The 17,511-nt window shown below is 47.8% G+C and overlaps 1 protein-coding gene across 3 annotated transcripts in view; it reads left to right on the top strand.

Moving 5' to 3' along the window:
• hibch (3-hydroxyisobutyryl-CoA hydrolase) overlaps nt 1–17,511 on the top strand; it is a 469,221-nt gene that overhangs the window by 19,294 nt on the left and 432,416 nt on the right. For 2 of the 3 annotated variants that reach the window (XM_072478282.1, XM_072478266.1), the window contains exons 2-3: nt 4,242–4,284; nt 16,086–16,223. In XM_072478282.1, the coding sequence (XP_072334383.1) occupies nt 4,242–4,284; nt 16,086–16,223 (181 nt within the window). The remainder of the gene's footprint in view (nt 1–4,241; nt 4,285–16,085; nt 16,224–17,511) is intronic. The other variant, XM_072478275.1, reaches the window with a different exon arrangement.

Genomic DNA, 17,511 nt, shown 5'->3' with positions numbered 1-17,511 from the left:
ACCTTGGCGGCTCGTTTGCTTTGGGCTTCCTCGCCAGCACCCGGTGCGCCCCTTCCAGCTCCAGCAACCCTGGGGGGGGGCCTCCGCACCCATCAGCGCCCCGATCATCGTGCCCGCATATGCCGCGGTGTCGGCCCCCTCCACTCCTTCTGGGAGACCCAGGATCCTCAAATTGTTTCTCCTCGACCTGTTCTCCAGGTCTTCAGGTCTTCCCGCCCACGTCTTGTGTAGCGCCTCGTGCCGCTCCACTTTCACCGCCAGGCCCAAGAGCTCGTCCTCATTCTCACTCACTTTGCTCTGGATCTCCTGGATCTTCACCTCGTGGGCTTTCTGGGTTGCCCCACGTCCTTCAATTATTACCAGCATCGGCGCCACCATCTACTTACGCAGCTCCTCGAAGCAGCGCTTGATGAATTCTTGCATCTCCTCTTTGTCCCCAGCCGCCGCCATTTTGTTTATTTTACCCTTCTTCTCCCGCTGCTCCAGTGCCCTTTTTTTGGCCGTTTCGCTGCGGGTCCGGTCCATACAGGTTAGTGGGGGACCTCTCTCCTCTCTTCCCCATGGGTTGGCTGTGTAAAAAATCCCGTTTGTGCTCTTCTATCGAGCCCGAAGGTCCGTCTTCGCGGGAGCTGCTGATTCGTGCGGCTTAGCTCCGCATAGCCGCAACCGGAAGTCCCCAATAACCACTCCTAACCTTTTTGGTCACTAAGGGCAATTTATCATGGCCAATCCACCTAATCAGCAGGTCTTTGGACCGTGGGAGGAAATCGGAGTACCTGGAGGAAACCCACGCAGACACGGGGAGAACATGCAGACTCCGCACAGACAGTGACCAAGTGGGGAATCGAACCTGGGACCCTGGCGCTGTGAAGCCACAGTGCTATCCACTTGTGCTGCCCCTTGTACTAAAATCTCTGGAAAGTTCGTGACAAAAACAGTAGTCAAGTGCAGGATAATTAAGGAGAGCCTTGACTCATTTAGGGAAAATCATGTTTAACTAACTTGCTGGGCATTTGAAGTGGTAACAAGAGTAACACTGTTGATTGATTGTGTATGAATTTTCAAAAGGCCAACTCCCCCAGAACCAGATCCAACAATGCCACACAACAGACTTGTGAAAAAAATAATAGCTCATGGAATAAAAGGGAAAGTAGGCACATGGATTAGAAACAGGAAACAGAGCAGTGATAAGTGATTGTTTTTCAGATTGAAGGAAGGTTTGCAGTTGAGCACCCAGGGGCCGTTTTGGGACCCATGCTCTTCCAGATATATATTAATTACCTAGGCTGTGGCATTCAAGGCATGATTTCAAAATTTGCAGATGATACGAAATATTGTCAACTGTGATGTGTATAATCTTGAACTTCAAAAGGACGCAGACTTGTTGGTGGATTGGGCAGACAAGTGGCAGATGAAGTTCAATTCAGAGAAGTGTGAGGTGATTCATTTTGCAGCAAGATATGGAGAGACAGTATAAAATAAAGGGAGAAACTCTAAAGGAGGTGCAAGAAAAGAGGGACCTTAGTGTATATGTGCGTAAGTCATTGATGATGGCAGGGTATGTTGAGAGTGCAGTTAATAAAGTGTATGGTATCTTGGGCTTTATTAACAGGGACATTGAGTACAAGAGTAAGGAGGTCATGTTGACCTTGTATAAGACACATGGTTAAGCCTCATCGGAAGTACTACGTCCAGTTCCGGGCACCATGTTTGAGGAAGGATGTGAAGGTATTGGAGAGGGTACAGAGGAGATTCACAAGAATTATTATAGGGATAAAGAACTATATTCATGAGGGTAGATTGGAGCGATTGGGACAGTTTTCCTTGGAAAAAGAAGGCTGAGAGGAGACATGTCAGAGCTGTGCAAGATCCTGAGGGGAATGGACAGGGTAAATAGTGAGAAACTGTTCCCACTTAAGAGAGCATCAAGAACTAGAGGGCACAGATTCAAAATAATTGGCTAAGGAGTAAAGGTGATGTGAGAAAAAGTTTTATCACTCGGAGAGTGGTTGAAGCAATTCCCTGAGAGGGTAGTGGAGGGAGCTTAATCAAGGTATTCAAAAGGGAATTAGATTGTTATCTGAAAAGAATGAATATGCAAGGCTACGGGTATGAGGCAAGGAAGTGGGCCTAGGTAGATTCCTGTACCGGCCTCCCCGAACAGGCGCCGGAATGTGGCGACTAGGGGCTTTTCACAGTAACTTCATTGAAGCCTACTTGTGGCAATAAGTGATTATTATTATGTGTTTTAAGAGAGCCAGTGCAGACTTGATGGGCTGAATGGCCTCCATCTGCACTGTAACGATTCTGTGCCTCAGAATATTTCTTTGACACAATAGCAAAAAAACCCAAACATTTTTGAGTAGCTAACTGTCCATTTAGATTTTTTGGGAAAAATATCCAAGAACATCAGGGAAAATGGCATTTGCCATTATCTGTACCTATCTACTGGGAAGGTTTCAGTTGCAAGCTTTACTATATGGCTTTCCAACCAGATTATGGGAGTATACTGCACATTGGGTTAACAGTCTGTCCTGGTCCACTCACGTTGATGCAACAGTCAAGAAAGCCCAACAACGTCTCTACTTCCTACGGAAGCTAAATAAATCTGGCATGTCTGCATCGACTCTCACAAATCTCTACAGATGTGCGATAGAGAGCATCCTATCCGGCTGCATCACAGCTTGATATGGCAACTGCTCGGTCCAAGATCGCAAGAAACTGCAGAATGTGGTGAATTCAGCCTAGCGCATCACACAAGCTTGCCACCCTCACATTGAATCTGTATACACCTCCCGCTGCCTCAGGAAGGGTGACAGCATTATCAGAGACCCCTCCCACCCAGGTATTGCCTTCTTCCAGACCCTTCCATCAGGCAGATGATACAGAAGTCTGAAGACTTGCACATCCAGACATAGGAACAGCTTCTTCCCCACAGCTACAAGACTCCTCAACGACTCCCCCTCAGACTGATCTGTTCCCTGGAAGAACACTATTCACGACGCCCTATGCTGCTTTTGCTCATGTATTTGCTTTGTTTGGCTCCTTGTTCCGCACTGTAACCAATCACTTTCGATGTACCATTTGTCAATGTTCTCTGTTGATTATTCTTTTTGTCTACTATGTATGTACTGTGTACGTTCCCTTGGCCGCAGAAAAATACTTCTTACTTTGGTACATGTGACAATAAATCAAATCAATCAATCAGGTGTCAGTTGTGGCTCAGTGGTAGCATTGTCATCTCTGAGTCAGAAGGTTAGAGGTTTGTATCCCACTCTTGAGACCTGAACACAAAACATAGGCTGGCACTCTGTTGTACTGAGGGAATGTTGTATCTGTGTGGGAGTTAGCATCTTTCAAATGAGATTTTAAATAAAGGCCCCATCTAGCCCTTGAGGTGGATATAAATAAAAACCTGTGGCCTGTTTTGAAGAAATATGGGTCAGTATTTATCTTAGCCAAACAGATTATCTGGTTGCCACCACATTGCTGTTTGTAGGGCCTTGCTATACACAAGTTGGCTGTCGCATTTCTAAATTACAGCATTGACTGCACTTCAGGAAGTATTTTGTTGGCTGCGCTTTGCAATGTACAGAGGTTGTGAAAGGTGTTGTATAAATGCAAATCTCTTTTTAACATTAGAGAACATCGGCCTGTTTTCTTCAGAGCTGTGTATGAATGAGAGGGGTGGTGCAGTGGTTAGCACTGCTGCCTATGGCCTGCTGAGGACCTGGGTTTGATCCCGGCCCTGGGTCACAGACCGTGTGGAGTTTGCAGATTCTCCACCTGTCTGCGTGGGTTTCACCCCAACAACCCAAAGATGTGCAGGTTAGGTGGCTTGGCCATGCTAAATTGCCCCTTCATTGGAAAAAATAATAATTGGGTACTCTAAATTTAGAAATAAAAAGGGTATGGATGAGAGCCTGAAGTCACAATATGGAAATGTCTCCTTTCTATATTTTACTCAAATAAATGGAGAGCGAATTAATGAATAGAGATGCACAGTTACAGGAAGAAAGAGACATAGACATTTTTACTTTAGTCCATGAACACTGGGGTTCGTGGGAAGAATAGGAACAGAGAGAGAAGCATCAGGAGGCCTGTTTCACCATTTAATTAGATCACGGCTGATATCCAACTCAGTTTTGAAAGCTTCAATTGTCAACTAGTAATAATGTATAATCCAAAAATCTGGTTCAGGCTCGGTCGTTAATCGTCATTATTTCTGTTATTTATTTCAGGGTGAGGGCACTTTCTAGGTTACAGATTGTACAGAAACATTTGGTAAGTGTGCATTGATGTTTGTCATTTAATTCTCCTGGTTTTGTAACAGTGTTTGAGAAATTAAAATGATTACTTGAAAATGTAGCTTTGAGCTGGGACACCAAGTTCATTTAGATGAACTGGGAATACTGGGCAGTGGTGTTCGAAGCCTAGAGTTACTGCCATCCCTTATCCTTGATGAGCATATGTGCACAAAATATATTGATTAAAAGTATACTGGACAAATGACAGTAATCTATTAGTTACAGAGTATAACTGTTTTGGAGGGAGATGACTGCAGGGGACCCCTGCACTGCCTTCCTACTCTTCCTCTGTTTGGTGGTCACCCATTTCCTATCTTCCTCAGTTATTTTTATCTGCAGTGTGACCAATTTACTAAAGGTGCTACCACAATTTCCTCAGCATTGCGGATGCTCCAAAGTGAATCCACCTGCAGCTCTAGAGCCGTCAGGCAATCTGACAGGAGCTACAGTTGGACACACTTCCTGCACGTGAAGGAGTCAGGGGCACCGGAAGGGACCCTGAATTCCCACATCGCACAGGAGGAGTATGACACGGCTGGGATCTCCTGCCATGACTTAATCCTTAAGTTAACTTTACAACAACGACAAGAGAGAATAGAACTACTCCCCAGTCACCAGCCAATCACTTACCTGCCTGCCGTGATAGCATTCTTTACCCTTGCTTCTCCTCCTCACTGTGTTTCGGGCTTAACCGCTCTTTGACACCAAGGGCTGGATTCTCCGCCCGCCGCGCCACTTCTCTGCCCTGACCTGCCGGCGGGAATCTCCATTATGCCGGCCGGTCAATGGGGTTTACCATTGTGGGGTAGCACCATGCCATCAGGAAACTCCTGGGTGCCGGCAACACGGAGAATCCTGGCGGCGGAGAATTCCGCCCTAGTTCTTCGGCAACCCACAGTACAGTCGAGGTGACTGAGTTGACTTCTCCCAGAATTCTCTTCTGCCGCCTCTACTGGATCCGGAGGAGAGGGAGTACTTCTCGCACATGTACGAAGTATACTCCAGAATTGATTTTCTTTGTGGTGAGCTGAGAGGTGTTGGTGGGGGTAGTGGGGGCAGAGTATGCGGGAATCATGATCTCTGGCCACGCGCTGCACTGGCTGGAGGTTCAACTTAACTCGAGGCAGGAACAGAGGCCGGGATGGAGGCTAGACCCGGGGCTGTTAGCGGACAGGGGAGTTCTGCGATAAGGTGCAGTCGGTGATTAAAGACTATGTGGAGGTGAACCAAAACGGGTAATTCTGGGAGGCATTGAAGGCGGTAGTTCGGAGGGAGATTATCTCGTTCACGATGCACGCAGATAGGAAGAGAGGAGTATGGACGATTATTGGATGAGATAGTCGAGGTGGACAGGGAATATTCGAGGGCCCCACCATGGAGGGATTGGCAAAGAAAAATAAGTTACAGGGACAGTTTGACAGGCTGACGATGGGAAGGGCTGTTGGGCAGCTACAGAGGGCAAGGGTGGTGCAGTATGAATGTGGAGGGAAGGTGAGCCACATGCTAGCCCATTAGCTACGGAGGCAGGCCGCGTCCAGAGAAATCCAGAGAGTACGGACAGGCAAGGGGGAGGTAGTCATAGAATCATAGAAGTTACAGTGCGGAAGGAGGCCATTCGGCCCATCGAGTCTGCACCAGCTCTTGGAAAGAGCACCCTACCGAAGCCCACACCTCCACCCTATCCCCATAACCCCATAACCCAGTAACCACACCCAACACTAAGGGCAATTTTGGACACTCAGTGTAATTTATCATGGCCAATTCACCTAACCTGCACATCTTTGGACTGTGGGAGGAAACCGGAGCACCCGGAGGAAACCCACGCGCACATGGGGAGAACGTGCAGACTCCGCACGGACAGTGACCCAAGCTGGGAATCGAACCTGGGACCCTGGAGCTGTGAAGCAATTGTGCTAACCACTATTTTACTGTGTTGCCCTAGTGTCGGAACCGGGGAGGATAAATGAGGCGTTTGGGGAATATTATGAGAAACTGTGTATAGGGCCGTTACCGGGGTGTGAGGAAAGGGACATGGGGCGGTTTTTGGATGGGCTGGAATTCACACGGTTGGTTGAGGAGAGGGGACGGGTGCTGGAGGAGCCACTGGAGTTGAGAGAGGTGATGGAGAGCATAAAAGGGATGAAATCGGGGAAGGCCCCGGGGCCGGACAGTTACCCGCCGTAGTTCTATCAGGAGTTTGCGATGGAGTTGGCACCACGTTTATTCGGGACGTTTAGTGAGGAGCTGGAGAAGGGGGAGCTGCCGAAGACAATGACACATGCGACGATCACGCTAATTCCAAAGAAAGGGAAGGACCTGCTAGAGTATGGGGCATACAGGCCCATATCACTGTTGAAAACAGATTTGAAGGTGTTGGCTAGGTTCTTGGCGGGGAGGATGGAAGGTTGTGTTCCGGGGGTGGTCGTAGAGGATCAACAGGCTTCATGAAAGTCATAAAAATAATAATAATTGCTTATAGTCACAAGTAGGCTTCAATGACGTTACTGTGAAAAGGCATCACTCTCGTAATATTAGGTGAGTATTGAATGTGATCATAACCCCGTTGAGGGGACGGGTACCGGAGGTGGCGGTCTCTATGGATGCGGAGAAGGATTTTGAACGGGTGGAGTGGCAGTACCTGTTAGACGGTCTGGGAAGGTTTTGGTTCGGGCCGAAGTTTGTGGCATGGGTGTGTCTGCTGTATGTGGCTCCGCTGGAGAGAGTATGGACAAACGAGATGAGTTCACGGAGTTTCGGGTTGCAGAGGGGAATAAGGCAAGGGTACCCGCTGTCACCACTGTTGTTTGTGCTAGCGATAGAACCCGCTCTGGCTCTTAGAGGGTCAGCAGAGTGGCAGTCGATTATGAGGGGGATTAGGGAGCACCAGGTGTCGCCGTATGCAGGCGACCTGCTGTTGTTTGTGTCAGACCTGCTGGAGATTAGGGGGAGAATTATGGGCTTATTAGAGAGGTTCGGGGCCTTCTCGGGTTATAAGTTGAACGTGGGAAAACGCAAGGTGTTTCCGATGAACGAGGTGGGTTGGGGACCTAATTTAAGGGTGTTGCCATTTCGGGTAGCCAGGGGCAGGTTTAGGTATTTGGGGATGCAGATGAAAGGCGAGTGGGCTACGATGCACAAATGGAACCCAACAACATTGGTGGAGCAGGTTAGGGAGGACTTTCAGAGATGGAATACGTTACACCCGACATAATGGTAAAAATGAATGTCCTTCCAGGGTTCCTATTTGTATTCCGGGCTCTTCTGATCTTGATTCCAAAGGCTTTTTTCGGAAGTTGGGCGCAGTGATTTCAGAGTTTATATAGGTGGGGAAGGTGCCACAGGTAAAGAAGACCCTGCTATAGAGGCGGTGGCAGAAAGAGGGGTTAGCATGACTAAATCTGATGCACTATTACTGGGCAGCAAATGTGGAGAAGGGGAGGCGGTGGTGTGAAGGAGAGGGATTAGAATGGGTCATGATGGAGGAAGAGTCCTGTAGGTAGGGGATCGAGCCTGAGGGCATAGTGACGGCGGCCCCATCGCTGGCACCAACGAGATATACTGAGAGCCCTGTCGTACAGGCCACGATTAGGATGTGGAACGAGCTGAGGAGACACTTTAGGATGAAGGAGATGTCGGTGTTAACACCGTTACGTGAGAACCACAAGTTCAAACCAGGGGAGACGGATGGTATGTACAGGAGGTGGCGAGAGGGGCTGGTGAGGGCAAGGGATGTATATTTGGAGGGAAGTTTTGAAAGTCTGGAAGAGTTCCCTGAAGGGAAACGAATTTTGGTCTCTACAAGTGTGGGACTTTGCATGGAAGGTGTGGAAAGGTTTCCCCAGGCTACCGAAATATGCTCTATTGGTACGGTTGGTGCTTCCAGATATGAAAGGGGAGGATAGGATTGGGGACATATATGGGTGGATGGGGGAATAGGGGAGAGCGCAAGTGGTGAGCATCAAGGAGAAATGGGAGGAGGAGCTGGGTGGGGAGATATGTTGGGGAGTGTCAGCGGAGGGCTTTGAGACACGGCGGGGACTATTCACGACCATGTTTAAGGAATTGTTCATCACCAGGGGGTTGGAGGGGGTGTAAAAGGGGGAAAACGTGTACAGACTGTATAATTGTGTTGGGGAGGATGTTCCCCAGATTATTTATATTTTTGTCCTTTGAATATATTTGGAATGAAATACATTGATTAAAAAAAGGATAGTATATATATAATCATAGAATCCCTACAGTGCAGAAGGAGGCCATTTGGCCCATCAAGTCTGCACCAACCCTTTGAAAGAACAGCCTGGGATGGGGGGGTGGTGCTTTTCCAGAGGGTCAGTGCAGACTCGATGGGCCACATGACCTCCTTGTGCACTGTAGGGATTCTATGATTATATAATTCTTTAAAGATGCAAGTTCGAGAACTGATTGTATTTGCATGATGTTACACCAGGGGGAGCTATGTACAAATGATGTGCTCACCCAACTAGTTTATTTTAGTTTAGATTTTTATTGGTGTTAAAAATTAAGAGCAGTATCCTACTTTGCACATATAGACAATGACACATTAAATTGGTTTCTGTTGCTTAATGTTTCAGACGTCTTTCACCTATCACCCTTTGCTTTGTATTCTTGCAATCCACTTGCACCCATACCAATGTATTGCTTTGTAGAATTACCGTCACTACCTTTAGTCAGTGCTGTGTTTGCAATGTAAACTGTACATTCCCATTTTAAGTCCTGCTATTAATGGCATCATATTACACCACTTTTGTAGCCCATGAGCATTCTCCAGTGCTGGAGAGTTATTTCTGCCAGCAGTGAGAACGATAAGTCTCTCGTTTTCCTTATTCAACTGGCATACTACAGATCAAATTTCAATTACCCTCTTGAGACAAAATCTGTGGTCATTCTGATATGATTGTGTAAAATTTCTTCCCCTTCCCATATTTATTTGAGGACGAAGACTAAGTAAAATATTTAAATTATTGGAGTGGTTTGCAACTTGTCGCTCAGCAGATTAATGCATACGGTTAATGTTACAATTTAATTTAACATTTAACTTTGTGATAATGCTACTGTTATAGCTTAGCATATTTTCAGTTGACAGACTAATCTGGAATTCAACTATGATCTTGGGTTATGTGATCATCCCCTGTCAATTTATTATCCATATTGTCTGAACATTAGATGATCTGACTTTGGCAGGATTAATGTTGGATGTGATTCAGCGACACCGCTGTTCCCAGTGCAGATCCAGGGGCAATGGGTGAATCGTGTGTGAACCCAAATCGGGCTCTGCACCAGGCACAAAACCTCATGTGAGTCACCCGACTGGCTCTGCCCAGCAAGATCAGGATCTTGCCCTCACCAGAGCGGCTAAGAAACATCCCACTAAACCTGCCGTTCAGCAGAACTTTAACTTGAGTCCGCTGAGTCGAGCTCATTAACTTTAATGGACTATTCACACTAAAACTTGGTCATGAAAATGCCAACACATTACACACTTGAGTTAATTACAGACTCCAAATTGGATTGCTAACAACAATTTTCATAAACAAAACATATTTCAATTTCCCATATTTCACTTGCTCCATCTGCCTTAATGTACACATCAAACTATTTTGAGGATCACAAACAAACTGTATTGATAATCTGGCATCTCTCGACCAAAGAGCGACATGGTGACACAGTGGTTAGCACTGCTGCCTTACGGCGCCAGGGACCCGGGTTCAATTCAGGTCACTGTTGGTGTGGAGCTTGCACTTTCCCCCCGTATCTGCGTGTGTTTCCTCTGGGTGCTCAGGTTTCCTCCCACAGTCCAAAGATATGCGGGTTAGGTGGATTGGCCATGTCCCTTAATATCCAAAATGTTAGATGGGGTTACGGGGATAGGGCCGGGGATGGGGTGGGGGCATGGGCCAAGGTGGGGTGCCCTTTCCAAGGGTCAGTGCAGACTCGATGAGCCGAGTGGCCTCCTGTACTGTGGCAGATTGTATGATGATCTTATTGATGGGGAGAAGGCAGGAGAATGAGGATGACAAACATATGGGCAGGACGGTAGCACAGTGGGTTGCGCTGTTGCTTCTCAGCTCCAGGGTCCCAGGTTCGATTCCTGGCTTGGATCACTGTTTGTGTGGAGTCTGCACGTTCTCCCTGTGTCTTTGTGGGTTTCCATCAGGTGCTCTGGTTTCCTCCCACAAGTCACCTAACCCTGTGCTGTTAGGTGAGTTGGATATTCTGAATTCTCCCTCTGTGCACTCGAACAGGCGCCGGAATGTGGTGACTAGGGGCTTTTCACAGGAACTTCATTGCAGTGTTAATATAAGCCTACTTGTGACAATAAAGATTATTATATCAGCCATTTTTAAAAAATTCAACATTTTATTGAGGTATTTTTGGTATAGTGACAACAACAAAAGAAACAATATTCATGAAACCATAAACATAGTGCAAAAGCCTCTCGTACAAGTCCCACCCTTATTGACCCTCTACTCTAATCTAAACTACCCCGAGCCCGGTCTGCTGACGATTAATTTCCCACAAAGAAGTCGACGAACGGTTGCCACCTCCGGGTGAACCCTAACAGTGACCCTCTCAAGGCGAACTTGATTTTCTCCAAACAGAGAAAGCTAACCATGTCCGATAGCCAGGTCTCCGACTTCGGGGGCTTTGAGTCCCTCCAAGCTAATAGTATCCATCTCCGGGCTACCAGGGAAGCAAAGGCCAGAACACCTGCCTCTTTCTCCTCCTGGATTCCCGGGTCTTCTGACACCCCGAATATCGCCACCTCTGGACTCAGCGCCACTCTTGTTTTTAACATGTCCAAAATATGTGGACATGGTTCGCCGGTCCTCCCGCACATTTTGTGCACCTGTCCTCCACCCCAAAGAATGTGCCCATCCGGGCCACTGTCATGTGAGCCCGGTGAACAACCTTAAATTGTATCAGGCGGAGCCTGGCACATGTTGCAGACGCGTTGACTCTACTCAACGTGTCTGCCCATAGACCATCCTCTATCTCACCTCCCAGCTTCACCTCGCATTTGCGCTTCAGCTCCTCGGTCTGCATCTCCCCCGCCCCCATAAGCTCCTTATAAATGCCCGAGACGCTCCCTTCTCCTACCCACCTTCTGGAAACTACCCTGTCCTGAATTCCCCTTAGCGGTAGGAGTGGGAAGGTTGACACCTATTTACGAAGGAAGTCCCGCACCTGCATATACCTGAATTTGTTTCCCCTCGCCAACCCAAACTTTTCCTCCAATGCCCTCATACTCGGAAAGCTCCCCTCTATGAACATATCCCCCATCCTCTCAATCCCCGCTCTCCGCCATAACCGGAACCCCCCGTCGATACACCCCGGGCAAACTGGTGATTATCACCGATGCTCCCACTGCTCCCACATGCCGCCTCCACTGGCTCCAAACTCTCAGGGCCGCCACCACAACTGGACTGGTGGAGTACCGTGCTGGCGGGAACAGCAGAGGCGCAGTTACCAACACCCCCAAACTGGCGCCCTTACATGAAGCCACCTCCATACGCACCCGTGCCGACCCCTCCCCCACCACCCACTTCCTGATCATGGCTATATTCGCCGCCCAGTAATAGTTACTAAAATTTGGCAGCGCCAGCCTGCCCTCTCCCCGACTCCGCTCAAGCATTACCTTCGTTACTCGCGGGGTCTTGCCTGCCCAGACGAAGCCCGTAATCACTCTGTTGACCCGCTTAAAAAAGGACCGCGGAATAAAGATGGGGAGACACTGAAATACAAATAGGAATCTTGGGAGGATCGTCATCTTCATCGTTTGCACCCTCCCAGCCACAGACAACGGAAACATGTCCCATATCCGAAAATTGTCCTTCATTTGGTCCACCAGCCGGGCCAGATTCAATTTATGCAGCCGGTCCCATTCCCGTGCCACTTGGATGCCTAGGTACCTAAAGCTTCCCTTTACTCACCGAAACGGCAGCTCTCCCAGTCGCATTTCCAGTCCCCTCGCCTGGACCACAAACATCTCACTCTTTCCCATATTAAGCTTATGCCCTGAAAACCAGCCAAATTCTCCTGGAATCCTCATGATTTCTTCCATCCCCTCTATTAGGTTCGAAACGTACATAAGCAGGTTATCCGCATAGAGCAAAACCCTGTGCTCCACACCCCCACCTCCCAAGACCAGTCCCCTCCAGCCCCTTGAGGCTCTCCGAGCAATTGCCAACGGCTCTATAGCCAGCGCAAGCAACAATGGGGAGAGGGGGCATCCCTGTCTCGTCCTCCGATGCAATCTAAAATAGTCCGATGTTGTCCTATTCGTCCGTACACTTGCCACAGGAGCCTGATACAGTAACCTGACCTAGTCAATAAAGCCCCGCCCGAATCCGAACCGTCCCAGTATCTCCCATAGATAGTCCTATTCTACCCGATCAAAAGCTTTTTCTGCATCCATTGCGATCACTACCTCCACCTCCCTACCTTCCGGGGGCATCATGATCACATTTAACAGCCTTCTTACATTGGCCACCAACTGCCTGCCCTTACCAAACCCCGTCTGGTCCTCCCCAATAATGTCTGGAACACAATCCTCGATCCTGGAGGACAAGACTTTGGCCAGCAACTTGGCATCTACATTCAACAGGGAGATCGGCCTGTAGGACCCACACAGCTCCGGGTTTTGTCCCGCTTAAGAATCAGCAAAATCATTGCCTGTGACATCGTTGGGGGCAACACCCCTCTTTCCCTTGCCTCATTGAACATCCTCAACAACACCTGCCTCAGTATCCCCGAGAACTTTTTATCAAACTCCATTGGGTACCCGTCCGGCCCCGAGGCTTTACCCGACTGCATGGCCTTCAAGCCCTCCACTCTCTCCTCCAGCCCGATTGGGGCCCCCAGCCCTTCTGACCGCTCCCCGTCCACCTTTGGGAAATTCAGCCCGTTCAGGAAGTGCCTCATCCCCTCCAGCCCTGTAGGGGGTTCCGACCTGTACAGCCTGTTGTAGAAATCCCTAAACGCCTTATTCATCCCTACTGAATCACCAACCAGGTTCCCATCTCCGTCCTTTACTTTCCCTATCCCCCTAGCTGCCTCCCTGTTCCTAAGCTGCTGTGCAAGCATTCTGCTGGCCTTCTCTCCATGTTCACAGATCGTCCCCCTCGCCTTTCTCAACTGCTCCACCGCCCTCCCTGTGGTCAGCAAGCTAAACTCTGCCTGTAACCTCCGCCGTTCCCTTAAAAGCCCTGCCTCTGGGGTCTCCGCATAGCTCCTATCGATCTGTAGTATCTCCTTCACCAGTCGGTCCGTCTCCGCCCTGTCCACCTTATCCCTATGGGCCCGGATCGAGATCAGCTCCCCCCTGACCACCGCCTTCAGTGCTTCCCACATCACCGCTGCCAAAATTTCCCCCGTGTCATTGACCTGCAGGTAGCTCTGAATACATTTCCTCAGCCGCTCGCACACCCCTTCTCTGCCAAAAGTCCCACATCTAACCTCCAGTGCAGGCGCTGGTTCCTGTATTATATCAGCCATGATTGAATGGCAGAGCAGACGCGATGGGCCAAGTGGCCTAATTCTGCTCCTATGTCTTGTGGTCTGATGGTCTTATTTTGCAATCTCAAGTCAAAAGACAAAGCTTGCCTTAACATTTATTTATGTAACATAAATACGATACAAATGCAGGCATAGTTTTATGCCATTTAAGTTTACAGAGTGAGTAACCACCAAATAATTAACTTGCTGTTTTACTTAAGATGACATTGCTGCTGTTATCCCCACATGGTGGAATCATAATTATTGAAATGGTTTCTCTGTGACTTTATCTGTGAGCTGCATCATCATATCTGAGCTCTTTTATTCTTATTATGTTTTTGAAACCTAACCAATCTTGTCAATGGGTGTCGTATGGTTTTTGTGAATTCCTATGATCTGCCCTGCTTTAGATGCCAACACAGAATCTTCAGTGGGGAACTGAGGTAATTCATATGTAAAGATCACATGTTACTCTGTAAAGGAGAAAAGGGAGCTTTCCCAGTGTCCTGGCCAATATTACTCCCATTACCAATGCTATCAGAGAAACAGATCATTGCTAATTTTCTTTTTAAAAGGCTTGCTGTGTGAATATTGGCTGCCATGTTTCCCCACATAATAAAAGTGTTTGCACGTTCACAGAAATAGGGAGTTGTTATGACTCAGAGTCCCAACCTCTCCAATTTATCCTCATAATTGAAGTTTCTCATCCCCTGGACTATCTTGTAAATCTCTTTTGCACTCTGTCCAATGCGTTTACATCCTTCATACAGTGCTGTGCCCACACCTCTGCAATGTTATTATAAAGCACTCCCAACAGCACCAGCTATTCGTCTGCTTGTACAGCTGCTATCCACCCCAGAACTAGTCCCAGCAATCTAAAGCTCTCCCTCCTGCACCACCTTTCCAGCCACGCGTTCATCTGCCTTATCCTCCTATTTTTGCACTCACTTGCATGTGGCACTGGGAGTGATCCAGAGATTGCGACATTTGTGGTCCTGCTTGCCAATTTTCTATCTCACTCGCTAAATTCTGATTGCAGGACCCCCATCTCCTTTCTTACCTAAGTTATTAGTACAAATATGAACCACAGCTTTTGGCAGTTCACCCTCCCCCAGAAGAATATCCTGCAGCTACTGTATGACATCCTTGGTCTTGGCACCAGGGAGGCAACATAACATCCTGGAGTCACATTTATGGCTACAGAACAACCTGTCTGATCCCCTAACTGAGGAATCCCCTAACTCCGGTGGCATGTTGACACAGAGTTTAGCATTGCTGCATCACAGGGCCAGGAATCTGGGTTCAATTCCGAGCACTGGTGACTGTGTGAAGTTTGCACTTTCTTCCCATTTTTGCATGGGTTTCCTCTGGGTTCTCTGGTTTCCTCCCACAGTCCAAAGATGTGCAGGTTAGGTGGATTGACCATGCTAAAATTGTCCTTGGTGTCCGAAGGTTAGGAGAGGTTATGGAGAAGACGTGGGAGTGGGCCTAGCTACGGTACCCTTTAAGAGGGTCAGTGCAGACTCGATGGGCAGAATGGCCTCCTTCTGCACTGTGGGGATTCTATTCTATGATTGTTGCTCTTTCCATCTTCTTCCTCCCCTCCCATGCAGCCGGGCTGTTCGTGGTGCCACAAGCCTGGCTCTCACTGCACTCATCTGAGGAACCAGCGCCTCACCAGCTTCCAAAACAGAAAACTGAACTTTGAGCAGGAGCCTGGGAGATTCCTGCACTACCTGCATAATTCTGTCGAACTGCCTGCTGGTCACCTGTTCCTTCTCTGCCTCCAGGCCGTTAAGCTGTGGTGTGACCATCTCTCTGAACGTGCTATCCATGTAGCTCTCAACCGTGTGGATGTGCCACAGTGACTCCAGCTGCTGTCTGAGCTCCAAAACCTGGAAGTTTCTGCAACTGGCAGCACCTCTTGCACATATGGTCACCTGGGACAACAGTAGTGTCCTTGACTTTGCATGTATTACAGGACGTGCATTCAATTGGTCTGAGGATGTCCTCAGAATGTCGAAAGCAGGTCCTTTTTATCTCCCCCACACAGAAGAAGCTGTTTCTGTACATTGAGTTAGTTTCTCGAAGACTTAGAGGTGACTTCAAATGAAAATTGGAGGGTGGCTGAGGAAGGTAATTGACATCCTTCTGTCAAGGCCTGTACAGCAGTGAGCTAATACGTAGAAATACATTTATTTGAAAGTTGTTTTCAAAGTCTGTCATTCAAATGCCATTGATGTTTTGTACTGTGTCTCTCAGATGTCTACAAATGCCAATCTGGAAAAAGAAGTACACTTGGTGAAGTCTGGATGTGCTGGAATAATCATTCTAAATCGGCCAAAGACCCTTAATTCTCTGAACCTTTCCATGATTAGACAGATCTACCCCAAGCTCAAGGTTTGTGCCATTGTTTTGTCAACTGTCTATTTTAAATGGTTTCTGGTTTTAAAATGGAGGGTATACTGTATTTGTTTCTGTGACTTGGAATGGGTGGCTTACCAATATCTTCATTCCCTGAGTCGTCTGTTCTTCTTTCAATGCATTAAATACTTCAACCTCTGCTCCAAGCCCAAATAGGTCATGAAAACATTCAGAAATAATTGTTGATTTTGCACAAGTAATACTGAGTTCAAACAGCTGTCTCACATTCGATGAACCGCTTTGCCAACACTGTTTAAACAAAGTTTGCTATTTCTGGTTTCTTATGGAATTGGATCAAGTGACAGTTTATTTAATTTATCGCCCTTTTAAAGGGGGAAGCAAGTGTGGAAAGGTGCAATATCAGTGCAAGTTCTAGCTCCTTTCCATGAATAACATGAGGAAGAACTTTGGAATTAAGGCACTCCCTTTCAGCTTACCATCCCCGCTAGACGTTCGTCGGTAACGTTTGCAGTCAATTCCCTGAGATGTTGCCTCACGGAAGTCTGCTGGCTGGAACCATATGGATATGGCATCACTGTAAATTGATTCTGTGGCCCCTTTTCAAATTCCTTTGCTCTTGGCAAACAACTTATGCCTCCCCTGTCACTCCCATATTTTTATTGTGCTGGGATGTGGCTCTTGACAAGGTAAGGTAAAGTTGCCATAGTCCCAGATCACCATAGGCTGCTTTCCCTTTTGAGGGGAAGAGCTGACTGGTGGTGATTTAACCTGAGGAGTACCACGCCTCGGGCGAGGGGCAAAGTTGAGAAGGCAGGCCTTTGTGAATAGCCTCAGCCTGTACGGGAATTGAACCTGCGCTGTTGGTCTCACTCTGCATCACCAATCAGCTGTCTAGCCAACTGAGCAAAACCTGAATTCTACGAAAATACTTAAATGTTGTTTTTAAATTTGGGGACCTGGAAACTATCTATATTGACAGGATAACCTGCACCTCTACCACCTCGAAGGACAGGGACAGCAGACGCATGGGAACACCACCACCTGGAAGATTCCCTCCAAGTCACACACCATCCTGACTTGGAGCTATAACTCCATTCCTTCATTGTTGCGGGTCAGTCCTGGAACTCCCTCCCTATCAGCAATGTGGGTGTATCTATAGCATGTGGACTGCAGCGGTTCAATAAGATAGCTCACAACCACTTTCACAAGGACAATTACAGATGGACAATAAATGCTGGCCTAGAACTCGATGCCCACATGCTGTGAAATAGTATTTTTAAAAATATGCTCAGCAAAGATGGGA

Source organism: Scyliorhinus torazame, chromosome 2 (genome assembly GCF_047496885.1).
Source record: "Scyliorhinus torazame isolate Kashiwa2021f chromosome 2, sScyTor2.1, whole genome shotgun sequence".
NCBI lineage: Eukaryota > Metazoa > Chordata > Chondrichthyes > Carcharhiniformes > Scyliorhinidae > Scyliorhinus > Scyliorhinus torazame.
Note: the sequence above shows the minus strand (reverse complement) of the source record. Positions and strands in the feature narration are given on the sequence as shown.